Genomic DNA, 13,987 nt, shown 5'->3' on the forward strand with positions numbered 1-13,987 from the left:
AGAGAGAATGGGCTTTGAATCAGAATAGTATTTTGGTAAAATACTATTATGTGAGTGTTATCAGTCTGTAATTTGCTGCTGTTCTATGTATTTTAGGCTTACAGATCCTTTTTACACTCTTGCAAAATGTTGCACAAGAAGAAGCTGCAGCTCAAAGTTTTTATCAAACTTATTTTTGTGATATTCTTCAACATATCTTTTCTGTTGTGACAGACACCTCACATACTGCTGGTAAGGATTTAAAGCTATAAAAATGTTAAATGTTCCAGTTGTTAAATCTTAAGAGCTAAGACTACTCTTTTCATCAACAGGTTTGACGATGCATGCGTCAATACTTGCATATATGTTCAATTTGGTTGAAGAAGGGAAAATAAGTACACCATTAAATCCTGGGAATCCAGTTAACAACCAAATGTTTATTCAGGAATATGTGGCTAATCTCCTTAAGTCTGCATTCCCTCATCTGCAAGAGTAAATACATATATACTTTTAATAAACAAATTTCTTATTTTTAAAAAAGCAATTATTTAATTACTGTTTTTGATTTGCAGTGCTCAAGTAAAGCTCTTTGTGACAGGGCTTTTCAGTTTAAATCAGGATATCCCTGCTTTCAAGGAACACCTTAGGGATTTCCTAGTTCAAATAAAGGTATGTGATTTATTTGCATTTGCAAAACTACAAGACTAACTTGATCATTAGTTTTAAGAGAATCAGCTTTTTTATATCTTTGCTAGTGATTTTTTTTATACACACACACACACACCAGATAATGATGATCTCTGAATGCATAATAATCTGGCCACTCAGTGTATATCCTATATAATAAAAGGCTAATATGCAAATTGTCCCCTCCCTCTGGCCAGGTTGGCCAGACCCCACCCATGCACAAATTCGTGCAGCGGGCCTCTAGTATATATATAATTAGAGGCCCGGTGCATGAATTTGTGCATGGGTAGGGTCCAGCCGGCCCACCTTGATTGGGGCCGATCGGCCAGGCCAGCCGGGGAGAGGGGCTGCAGGCAGTTGGCAGGCCGGCTCTGCCCCGATCCGGGTGATGGGGGTGATCAGGGGTGGTGCCGGCCCCATCCCTGGTCTAACTCCTGGTTGAACTCCCCATCAAGAGGACAATTTGCATATTAGCCTTTTATTATATAGGAGATGCACGCACGCACACACTGAGTGGCCAGATTATTATGCGTTCAGAGATCATAATAATCTGGCCACTCAGTGTATATATGGCATCATTCTATGGCTCTTTTATAACCTTTTCCCCACTAGCACCTTTGGTTATTGTTTGTTTCGGGTTTTGTTTTGTTTTGTTTTTTAATATACTTTTATTGATTTTGGAGAGAGAGAGAAATATCAATAATGAAAATCATTGATCAGCTGCCTTCTGCAGGACCCCTACTTGGGATCAAGCCCGTAATCCAATCCGGGCATGTGCTCTGACTGGGAATTGAACCATGACCTCCTGTTTCATAGGTTGATGCTCAAATCTGTGCAACAACTTTGGTTTTTAATTCAGCCACATAATAATGAAATTTAAACCCAACCAATTGATGGAAAAATTATATCCCTTGTGTAAACAGGGATATGCTTATCTCCACTCCATCCCCCCCCAAAAAAAACTTTGTTTTTCATAACACACTTATTTATGTTGACCTTTCAATTATCTGCTTTCACAGGAGTTTGCAGGTGAAGATACATCTGACCTGTTTTTGGAAGAAAGAGAAACAGCCCTCCGACAGGCTCAGGAAGAGAAACATAAACTTCAAATGTCTGTCCCTGGCATCCTTAATCCACATGAAATTCCAGAAGAAATGTGTGATTAAAATCAGAAGTCATGCTGGGGTTTGATTTTTCTCTGCAACTTTTGTTAGCAGAAGAAAACAGCATCTGGATATTTGTCGACCAAAATGATGCCAATTTGTAAATTAAAATGTCACCTAGTGGCCCTTTTTCTTATGTGTTTTTTGTATAAGAAATTTTCTGTGAAATACCTTCCATTGTTTAAGCTTTTGTTTTGGTCATCTTTATTTAGTCTGCATGAAGTTGAAAATTAAGGCATTTTTTAAAATTCTACTTCATGCCCATCTTGTGGCTAGGATGGGGGAGGAGGCAAATTCGATTTGAACATATACTTGTAAATTCTAATGCAAAATTATACAATTTTTTTTTCTGTAAACTACCAATTTTTAATTAGGGAGAATTTTCTTTCTAGCCTGTATTTCAGTCTAGAAGAAAAATAATGAGTAAAACAAATTGCATTGTTAAAAGGATTATAGTGCTGCATTGTCTGAAGTTAGCACCTCTTGGACTGAATCGTTTGTCTAGACTACATGTATTACAAGTCTGTATGGCAAGTTTGCAGCAAGATCATGTGCATATCATCCCATTGTAAAGCAACTTCAAAAAAATATGTGAACACAGTTAGTTATTTTTACACAGTTCTTTTTGTTTTTGTGTGTGTGTGCTGTCGCTTGTCGACAACAGCTTTTTGTTTTCCTCAATGAGGAGTGTTGCTCATTTGTGAGCCTTCATTAACTCGAAGTGAAATGGTTAAAAATATTTATCCTGGTAGAATAGGCTGCATCTTTTTAACAACTCATTAAAAAACAAACAACAAAACTGGCTTTTGAGATGACTTATACTAATTTACATTGTTTACCAAGCTGTAGTGCTTTAAGAACACTACTTTAAAAAGCAAAATAAACTTGGTTTACATTTATTTTCCCTTTATTGGCTCAAAATTATTCCTATATTAAAAGGGGTTATTTGTGTTTAGGTATTTCATTTTAAAATAATGTGTGCAACCTGTTGACGTGCAAATATTTCTAAAGTGCCTGGGAGTAAAAGTTATATAAAGTTAATATGCTCAGATACCTTCTGTTCCCAAGAAACAAATTTCTTATTTGATACATTTTACCCTTATTTGTGATTAAAGAGAATGAGTGTCTTGTGTCCTTAATCCAGGTGTACAAACTACTACAAATAATTTTTTTTTTTAATATTTTATTGATATTTTACAGAGAGGAAGGGAGAGGGATAGAGAGCTAGAAACATCGATGAGAGAGAAACATCGATCAGCTGCCTCCTGCACACCCCCTACTGGGGATATGCCCGCAACCAAGGTACATGCCCTTAACCGGAATCGAACCCGGGACCCTTCAGTCCGCAGGCTGATGCTCTATCCACTGAGCCAAACCGATTTCGCCACAAATAATTGTTTTTTAAAAAATATTTTTAAAATCGATTTTTTGAGAGAGACAGAGGGGAAAATATTGATGTGAGAGCATAGTATCAGCCATCTGCCTCCTCAGGCCCCCTGTCAGATCAAGCCCGAAAACTGGGCAAGTGCCCTCACCAGGAATTAAACCAGCAACCTTCTACGCACAGGATAACAGCCACACTTGGCCAGGGCCAGATATTCTTGATTTGTGTTCTTGTGAAATGTAACCCTTAGAAGGAAGTGGACGGAAAGGGAAAAATGTATACAGGGCCTATAAAACACAAAAAAGGGTAGAGTGAAGGGAATACAAAAAGGAAACCAGCTGGGGTAAACTTGTTTCCAGAGGATAAACAAGTCTTCTATAAACTAGATTAAAGCTTAAGCACTCAAAGGACCTCATGTCAGTTGGAGAATCAGCAATTTTATATAATTGCCATCTTCCTAACAAGTGTGGCAACACTGCCATCATTTCGATAGATTATAATCCTACTTAAAGCAATTTGTTTCTAAAATAGCAAATGGTAAGGATTTAAATGTATTCAAAGAGAAATATTGGAAGACTTAAAGTTGCAGCTTTGTTCAACTCTTTGGCTGTGTTATTGGCGTATGACTAAAAATACGTTGGTTTTTTTAAAAATATATTTATTGATTTTTTACAGAGAAGAAGGGAGAGGGATAGAGAGAAACATCGATGAGGGAGGAACATTGATCAGCTGCCTCCTGCACACTCCCTACTGGATATATGCTGGCAACCAAGGTACATGCCCTTGACCAGAATCAAACCTGGGACCCTTGAGTCCGCAGGCCAATGCTCCATCCACTGAGCCAAACCGGCCAGGGCCTAAAAATATATTTTAAGGGGCCCTGGCCAGTGTTCCTTAGTGGACCAGAATGTCTTGGGTTCGATTCTGGATCAAAGGCATGTACTTGGGTTGTGGGTTCACTCCCCACCCCTGGTGGAGTACGTGTGGGGAGGCAACCAGTCAATGTGTCTCTTTCACATTGGTTTTTCTTCTCCCATTCTCTGAAAAGCCCATTCTCTGAAAATCGATGAGGGAAAATACCCTCAGGAGAGGATTAACAATTTTTAAAGGTTTGTGTGTTTTTTTAAGTACTATTGTTGTTTTGTGTTTTGCTTTTGTTTTTAATCCCCATCCGAGGATATTTTTCCATTGATTTTTAGAGAGAGAAAGACAGGAGAAATATATGTGAAAGAAACACATCTATTGGTTGCCTCCAACCAGGGCCCAGGCTGGGGAGGAACCTGCAACCAAGGTTCGTGCCCTTGACCACACTTGAACCTGGGACCTTTTAAGTTCACAGGCCAGTGCTCTATTATTTTTTATTAATTTTTTACAGAGAGGAAGGGAGAGGGATAGAGAGTTAGACACATTGACAAGAGAGAGAGACCTCGATCAGCTGCCTCCTGCACAACCCCTACTGGGGATGTGCCCGCAACCAAGGTACATGCCCTTGACCGGAATTGAACCTGGGACCCTTCAGTCCACAGGCCAATGCTCTATCCACTGAGCCAAACCGGCTAGGGCAACAATGGGCATTTTTAATGTTCTTATCTTTCTATAGCTCCACAGGACTTGATATGTTGGGGTTGTTGCAAGAAACCAAGCTTTGGCTTGGGAACCAGGATAGTCCATTTTGAATTAATGCTATAAAGTGGATCTCATCAGAGGTCCATGATTCTATTCTGCAATTCAATCCCTGCATGAAGATTATTTTGTGGTAGTATTTTTTGAGCAAAAATATTTACCAAAACTATAGAAACCAATAGTGTTAGCAACTTAAATCCTAGATGGGCAGTTTCTTGCTTAATAATCATATTTGGGTCAGCCTCAAGGTATTTGACAGCAAACACGGTTTTAGCTGTTTGGCATACTGCTATTTAACTCATAAGGTATTGTTTCAATAGTTAGAAATTACAAAGTATAATTGGGATTGTCTTACTAGTAAATAGTAAGAGGGTGTGGATCCTAGTCTAGGTGCTTCCTGGGTCTGACCTTACTTATAGCTGTTGGCTATAATGTATTTGATAGTATTGCTACTTAAAATTGTCTTCCAAAGGATAGTTCAACATCAAATTAAGTTGTTCCTCTTTATGTAAAAAGAAGTAGCGGACATAAACGATATTAAGTAGCGGACATAAACGATGTTATGCCTCCCCTAACCAGTTTGGCTCAGTGGATAGAGCGTCGGCCTGTGGACTGAAGGGTCCCAGGTTCGATTCTGGTCAAGGGCATGTACCTTGGTTGCGGGCACATCCCCAGTGGGATGTGTGCAGGAGGCAGCTGACCGATGTTTCTCTCTCTCTCATTGATGTTTCTGCCTCTCTATCCTTCTCCCTTCATCTCTGTAAAAAATCAATAAAATATATATTTAAAAAAAAAATAAGGAAATCCTCATTGTTGGAGGGATAACCACAGTTCTCTTTTTTTTTTTTTTTTCCCAAAGTGGCAACCAAATTTTTTTGCAACCAAGAAAGGGCATTCCTAATAAGCTCTGCAAAGAATTATCTACCAAATGCCAAGCAATGCAATTTTATAAGTGGAACAGATTAATTACATTTTAAAAAGAGGTAACCAGTTTATACATTTCACACAAGTATCATAAATATATACCAAAAAAAATTATTGAATTTATTGTGGTGACATTAATAAAATTATATAAGCTTCAGGTGTGCAATTCTATAATACATCACCTGTATGTTGTTTTGGGTGTTCACAGTCTCAAGTCTCCTGTCACCATTTATCTCCCCTTCACTCTCTTCTACATCCCTCATCCCTGCTTTCCTTCTGGTAATCACCATACTGTTGTGTCTCTGCGCTTTGTTCTTTCTTTGCTTAATCGCGTCCCCCTTTTTCACCTAGCCCCGAAACCCTCTTAACAGCTGTCACTCTGTTCTGAGTCTGTTTATACTTCGTTAGTTTATTTTGTTCATTAGATTCCACATATGGTGCTCTGACTGGCTTATTTCACTTCGAATAATATTCTTCATGCTATCAGAAAAAGTAATAGTATTCCATTATGTAAATGCACCCACAACTTTTTTATCCACTCATCTGATGGGCCTTTGGGCTGCTTCCAAGTCTTGGCTGTTGTTAATGCTGCAATGAACATAGGGGTACATACTAGTACAGGGGTGGGCAAACTCTTTGACTTGAGGGCCACAATGGGTTCTTAAACTGGACCGGAGGGCCGGAACAAAAGCATGGATGGAGTGTTTGTGTGAACTAATATAAATTCAAAGTAAACATCATTACATAAAAGGGTACGGTCTTTTTTTTTATTTCAATAGTTTTATTCATTTCAAACATTTTAACAAGAAGAATGTAAACACTAATATAATTTCAAACTTCAAAAAATGGAGGAATCATAGCACAATAACATACCTTATATTGAAGATGGCAAAGGCAAAATAAAATTGCCTAACAAAGGAAAGGTACAAAAGCCTTTCAAATTAAACTTAAATATAATAAAATAATTTAAAACTAAAACAAATAGAAAAGAACAAAATGTGTAAACAGTAAATTAAACATTTTCTTTAGTGCAACTTCCAAATTATGCCTGGGACGTAGATGTAGATGGCAATGTAGACTGGGTTGAAAGGTTTTTGGACTTTAAAACATCAACTTCAGTGGGAACAGTGTTGTTGGTCTCCTTTTTAGCTGATGCTCTGATACTGTGCTCTCCAGGGGCGTGTCTCCCTACATCACCACGATAACGTGTCTATGCATTCCCAGGGTGATGTCGGGGGACGTCCGCGGGCATTACAATGAGCCTCTGGAAGATTGAGAGGTTATTCCTTCTACTGAATGGGCGGTTATAAATCCGCCCACTCAGAAGAAGGAGCTGCGGCCGTGTTTCCCGACGTTGCCATGTTAACACTGCTTCTGGTGAAGGAGCGGAGGGGAGAGCAAGAGAACCCTCTGCTCTTTCGGCTCCGAGGGCCAGATAGAACAGCCGAAGGGGCCGGATCCGGCCCGCGGGCCGTAGTTTGCCCACAGCTGTACTAGTATATTTTTTTGAATTAGTGGTTGGGGTTTTTGCATGTATTTCCAGAGTGTAATTACTGGGTCATAAGGCAGTTCCATTTTTAATTTTTTGAGGTAACTCCATATCCACAATGGCTGCACCAATCTGCATTACCACCAACAGTGCACGAGAGTTCCTTTTTCTCCACATCTTTGCCAACAACATATGTTGATTTATTGATGATAGCTATTCTGACAGGTGTTGAGTCATTCCATTATAGGTTTAATTTACATTTCTCTGATGATTAGTGACATTGAGTATTTTTTCATCTGTCTATTGGCTATCTGCATATCCTCTTTGGAGAAGTGTCTATTCAGATCCTTTGCCCATTTTATAATTATATTGTTTTTGGTGTTGAGTTGCATAAGTTTCATAGGTTTTGGATAACCTCTTATCTGATGTATCATTGGTGAATATGTTCTCCCATTCAGTTGGTTGTCTTCATTTTCATGGTTTTATTTTTATTGATTTCAGAGAGGGAGAGAGAAAGAAACATCAATGATGAGAATCATTGATCAGCTGCCTCCTGCACACCCCTGTACTACTGGGGTTCAAGCCCACAATCCAGGCATGTGCCCTGACCAGGAATCAAACACTGATCTCCTGGTTCATAGGTCAATGCTCAACCATGAGCAAAGCTGGCCGGGCTCATCTTTGATTTTAAATAAAGCAGTAAGTAAACCGAGTCTGAGTTTGTCTTCATAGGTTATTCTTACCCCATTTGAGTCTAATCTACTTTGGTAGGACTACCTGGAATGCTGGCATTTCATGTTATGATAGCAACAGAGATAGGCAGGGATGGAGTTTGAAAGAAAAATACAATATAGAATGTTGAGAAGAACTAATTAGTCCGACTTACTCATATGTATTGGATTTTCCTCCAGAAATGTTGCCAGCAGAATTCATTCTGTAACAAGTCTTTAAGAAAAAGAGTTTCATAAAATATGGTCACATAAAGCAATGAACTGGTTTTGGTTCTGTGATTAAGAAGTTCATGGGTGGCCCTAACTGGTTTGGCTCAGTGGATAGAGCATCAGCCTGTGGACTGAAGGGTCCCTGGTTTGATTCCAGTCAAGGGCACATGCAGGAGACAGCCGATCAATGATTCTGATCATTGATGCTTCTATATCTCTCTCCCTCTCCCTTCCTCTCTGAAATCAATGAAAAAATATATATATATATATATTTTTTTTAATATATTTTATTGATTTTTTTGCGGAGAGGAAGGGAGAGGAATAGAGAGTTAGAAATATCGATGAGAGAGAAACATCGATCAGCTGCCTCATGCACACCCCCCACCAGGGATGTGCCCACAATGAAGGTACATGCCCTTGACCGGAATCGAACCTGGGACCCTTCAGTCCGCAGGCCGATGCTCTATCCACTGAGCCAAACAGGTCAGGGCAAAAAAAATAGGTATTTTTTTTAAAGTTCATGGATGAAGGTCTAGATTATAAAGAAATATAAGCCCTGGCCAGGTGGCTCAGTTGGCTGCAGCATTGTCCCATACACCAAAAGTTTGCAGGTTTGATTCCCAGTCAGGGCACATATCTAGGTTGCAGGTTCAGTTCCTGGTTGGGGTACATACAGGAAGCAACTGATTGATATTTCTCTAATCAATGTTTCTCACATTAATGTTTATCTTTCTCTCAAAAAAATCATTAAAAATATATCCTCAGATAAGGATTAAACAAAATTATATAAAATATGTTTAATTCCTATTTATAAATAGTTCTTTTAGCAATTTACTCCTGTCCATTACTAATTGCTGTGTCTTTTTGATAGTTAAAATAAGTAAAACTACTGCCCTAGCTGGTTTGGCTCAGTGGATAGAGCGTCGGCCTGCGGACTGAAGGGTCCCGGGTTCGATTCCAGTCAAGGGCATGTACCTTGGTTGCGGGCACATCCCCAGTGGGAGGTGTGCAGGAGGCAGCTGATCGATGTTTCTCTCTCATCAATGTTTCTAACTCTCTATCCCTCTCCCTTCCTCTCTGTAAAATATCAATAAAATATATTTTAAAAAAAATAAGTAAAACTGCTGAAACTAACAACCTGAGGGGAAAATTGCAGAGGTTGCGGGAAAGGGCCAAGTCTGATGGTTGGGAAAGTTGAAACCTGTTACTTCCATTGTGGAAAATATCTTAGAAAAATGTAGAATCTAAAATTCAAGTACTTTCCCTCATCCACTTCAAAATGACCTAATGCCCAAACAATACCATTGCTCTCACTTCTCTGTTAAGACAGCCAAAGAAATGATATCGTTTCCCCAACATTTGCTGACTAAACTAGGCCTTTCCTTTCCTAACGGAAATGTTTATTCCACTTTCAAAATTCTTTCAAAATACCCTCTGAGTATTTCTTCTTTTTTTTAAATCTTTATTGTTGAAAGTATTACATATATCCCCCTTTTTCTCCCTTGACCCTTTCTCGGCCCCCCAAACCTCCCACCCTCCTGCCCAGGCCTTCACCACCCTATTGTCTGTGTCCTGGGTTGTGCATATACAAATACAAGTGCTTTGGTTGGTTGATCTCTTCCCTCCTACCCATCCACCCCTGCCTTCCATCTGAGATTTGATAGTCTATTCCATGTTTCTATGTCTCTGAATCTATTTTTTTAATCCTTATTGTTGAAAGTACTTCATATGTCCCTCTCTTACCCCAAATGACCCCTTTAAGCCCGCCCCCACCCCTTGTCCCAGGCCTTCACCACCCTATTATCTGTGTCCATGGGTTATGCATTTATTTATTTAATCCTCACCCAAAGAGCCGCATGTGGCTCGCGAGCCGCAGTTTGCTGACCACTGGTCTAAGGCATTACCCTTACCCAGAAGTTTTGACTTCAGGTTAAAGACATTAGTACATTATTAAAATGTTTTTTAACTCTTTGGCCCCTTGAGTGTGGCTCTTCCACAAAATACCACGGCCTGGGCGAGTCTATTTTGAAGAAGTGGCATTAGAAGAAGTTTAAGTTTAAAAAATTTGGCTCAAAAGAAATTTCAATCGTTGTACTGTTGATATTTGGCTCTGTAGACTAATGAGTTTGCCGACCACTGACCGAGATGAAGCTGAGGCCCCCTGGTCACTTTAATACTCCCTTGCCAGTGAGAACAACCTGCCCTCTTATTTCTGAGAAAATGAATCTCCCCTGGTATGAATATCTTGTCTTAATAAAATAATCATGAATGTTTTTTAAAAAATGTTTTTTAAGTGTTTTTCCCTAAGGCAGTGGTCGGCAAACTCATTGGTCAACAGAGCGGCAAGCTGCCGCTCGCGAGCCGCAGTTTGCCAACCATTGGTCTACAAGAAATTCTTTCGCTCCTGCGTTCACTTGAAGTCTGAGTCTTCATCTACAGGGACTACCTACCGTTTAGGTTTCCTTAAGCATCACAAATAGTGTTTGCTTAAAAAAAAAAAAAAAACTCACAGAATGGAAATAATAAAATAATAAGCTAGTTATTAGCCTATAGGAAAAAACGTTGCTGCTTTTGACAATGTTTGCAAATACTGAGAGCTGTCAAGTCTACAAGGTTAAAATAGAAAAGATGCCCGGCAGGCGTGGCTCAGTGGTTGAGCATCAGTCTATGAACCAGGAGGTCACGGTTCGATTCCCAATCAGGGCACATGCCCAGGTTGCGGGCTCCATCCCCAGTGTGGGATGTGCAGGAGGCAGCCGATCAATGATTCTCTCTCCTCATTGATGTTTCTATCTCTCTCTCCCTCTACCTTCCTCTCTGAAATCAATAAAAATGTATTTTTTAAAAAATAGAAGAGACCATATAACTACTTTGATTCATCCATGCATAACACCAAAAAATTGCCCTGATAAATTTTGTTGTTGGTAATCCTCACCCAATGATATTTTTTCCATTGATTTTCTAGAGAAGCATCAGTGTGAAAAAGACACATCGATTAGTTGCCTTCCACATGTTCCCCAACTGGGGCTGGGGATTGAACCTGCAACCCAGGTAAATACCCTCAACCCTTGGTGCACTGGTCACCGCTCTAACCACTGAACCATTGGCTAGGGTGGCCCTGATAAATTTTAGGAGCTCAGATGTTCTGCAGGATACTCCTTTTGGGTCAGTCATCATTGTTCATTGAGGTGCTGTGCAGTAAATTGCCCTTTTCCATAATATTTACACATTTTATACCCCATAGAGCCTTAGCTAACTAGTTACATTGCTTGTAAGCTGGACTAGGTTCTGCTTTGTCTTTCAGTTAAAAATCTCTGTGCTTCCTGATATCCAGAATAAAGAAAAAAGACCTCTTTTATAAATTTTTTATAAACTAGAGGATTCGTTTTTAACTCTTAGCAATGCAAATTCTAACCCCAAAACTTGTATTAATTTAAAATACAATTTCTGTTTATATAATTGCATGAAATTATAATACATATTCAGGGTAGGAAATGGTCTTAACTCAAAAATTGTATCTGTTAATATTCATCTAACTTGTAAATTCACTAGTCTGTTGTGTTTGCTTCTTTCCTTTCTTAGTTCTTCAAAGCTAATATATTCAGGGTGATCTCTGATGCAGTATAATTTTGTTTCCATGAATTTATATATCTATTTTTTCCATGAATTTATATTTATATTTATAAAGGAATTTCCAGAATCTTTCTGAATTCAGTCATCACAAGATAAGTTGATTAATATTGAATATCCTGAATTTAATGGAATCACAACTCTTGAATAGCTCCAGAGTTACTTAATAAATGTAAAGTCACAACCTCAAGCAAAAGTCATAGATTTTGGTAAGTCTGAACTATTTAAAATTTCTCAGGCTGCCTCTGCTAAAAAGTTTGAGAATGTGGCTGGATTTTCAGTCATCTCCTTAGTCAATCCTTGGAATATTGGAGATAAGAATTTCAGAATAATCTTGAAAAATATGCCCTCAAATAGAATAGTCCAGCTGTAGTTCTATGAAAGCATATTGCTTTTTATGAAACTTCTGAAATAGAAGCTGAAAGTCATGAGACAAGTTTGAAAAGTTCCTCACAGTGCAGTCCTGAGCCTTCTCATTGCACCTCTCAATCTATCCAGGAGGTGTCATCCATTCTGGTTTCAGACATAAACTAAATGTCTTTTCCAATTTAAAATTCCTGCTTAGACTTCTTTTCTGCCCATATATCTTTGGATCTTAGGCTCAATAAGACAAATTGAATTTTGCCCATCCTATCCCTATAAAATTCAAAACAATCTAGTTCTTCAATGTTCCTTTTCTCAATAGCACCAATATCCCTTTCAATTTTCATGCAAGAAATCTGGGAATCACCTTTGACATCTCCCGTACTCTAACATATCCACTCACTAAGTTTTATTCAAGTCTACAACATAAGAATAGATCTTAAATTCACCTACTTCTCTATTCTTCCATTGCCATTAACCTAGGTCTCATCTTTCCTGAATTACTGAAATAGCCTTCTAATAGGTTTACAATATGCACATCACCTGGGAATCTTAGACCCCAGCTCAGACTATTGAATCAGAACCTGTATTTTAACAAATCTCTACATTATTCTTATGCACAATGAAGATTCTTTTCCCAATGCAAACCTGATTGTGTTACCTCCATGCTTACAACATGGTATGACTGGTACAATAATAAAGCAATTGATTATATTTCTGAAATGGAAAAACAGCATTATTGTTTCAACAATATATATGATGGCTTATTGCAGGTTGCATACATGCGAATATAAATGGTGGTTAAATGTCTTATTCAAAGTTGGAAGTGCTAACAACATATTCCATCTAAATGGCAATTAGGTTCTGTTATAGCTCATGATATTTAAAAATTGCAATTATCATGGGGAAATTTTTAAAATTAAAAGAATATCATGATACTATTCAGCAATAAAGAAAGAAAAACAGTACTTAATACATGCAACAAAATGGATGCATTTCAAAAACATTGTTTGTTAAAGAAGCCAGATACAAATTTATGTCTAAGATGTAGATGGCATTCTCTTAAGTTGCTCACTGCACAGGGCTAACTGTACATCAAAGGCTCCAGTAAGACAGGCATCATGAAGTTCATAAATACCAAAAAACAAGCTCTACCATATCTTCATCTCCACCTAGCATCACACTTTTCTGATTAATCAGTTCATCTCCCTCCAGAATTTTTATTTCAAAACTATAGTTCTTTCAGTCTGGCATAATCCTAACTTCTTGACTCCAGATGACCTTTGCCTCTTATTTCAGGAAAAGACCCCAAATTATCTGATGGGAACTCCCTCAATTTCTGATCATCAAATGTATGCACATGGGTACCCATTATCAAAGTCCAATCCTTCTTCCCTTGCAATGGATTCCATCCTCTCTCACCTTCTTAGAAAAATTACAGCAACCACTCTGACTTTTCTGTCCTGGTATTATCACCCTCTGTTTCTGGCACAAATTATTTAACCACTCTATACCTTATTATTCTCTTCTCGAAAATAGGGTGAACAATAGCACACAGCATACAAGATGATTGAGAGAATTAAATGAGTGCTTAGAACAGTGTCTGTTGCACAGTATGCACAGTAAGTTACCTATGATTAATTTCATCTTTTTACTAGCATTTACCCCACTTTCTCTGAGTCCAAAGTCTTTTTTTAAAAAAAATATTTTATTGATTTTCTACAGAGAGGAAGGGAGAGGGATAGAGAGCTAGAAACATCGATAAGAGAGAAACATTGATCAGCTGCCTCCTGCACACTCCCAC

The 13,987-nt window shown here is 38.4% G+C and overlaps 1 protein-coding gene across 5 annotated transcripts in view; it reads left to right on the forward strand.

Moving 5' to 3' along the window:
• XPO1 (exportin 1) overlaps positions 1-2,862 on the forward strand; it is a 47,431-nt gene extending 44,569 nt beyond the window's left edge. For all 5 annotated transcript variants that reach the window (XM_080686039.1, XM_080686037.1, XM_080686038.1 and 2 more), the window contains 4 exons: positions 97-231; positions 312-471; positions 552-648; positions 1,686-2,862. In XM_080686039.1, coding sequence (XP_080542165.1) covers positions 97-231; positions 312-471; positions 552-648; positions 1,686-1,832 — 539 coding nt within the window. In that variant the 3' untranslated portion in view covers positions 1,833-2,862. The remainder of the gene's footprint in view (positions 1-96; positions 232-311; positions 472-551; positions 649-1,685) is intronic.
• The last annotated feature ends 11,125 nt before the right edge of the window (positions 2,863-13,987 follow it).

The sequence above is a fragment of the Plecotus auritus genome (assembly GCF_963455305.1).
Source record: "Plecotus auritus genome assembly, chromosome: 8".
NCBI lineage: Eukaryota > Metazoa > Chordata > Mammalia > Chiroptera > Vespertilionidae > Plecotus > Plecotus auritus.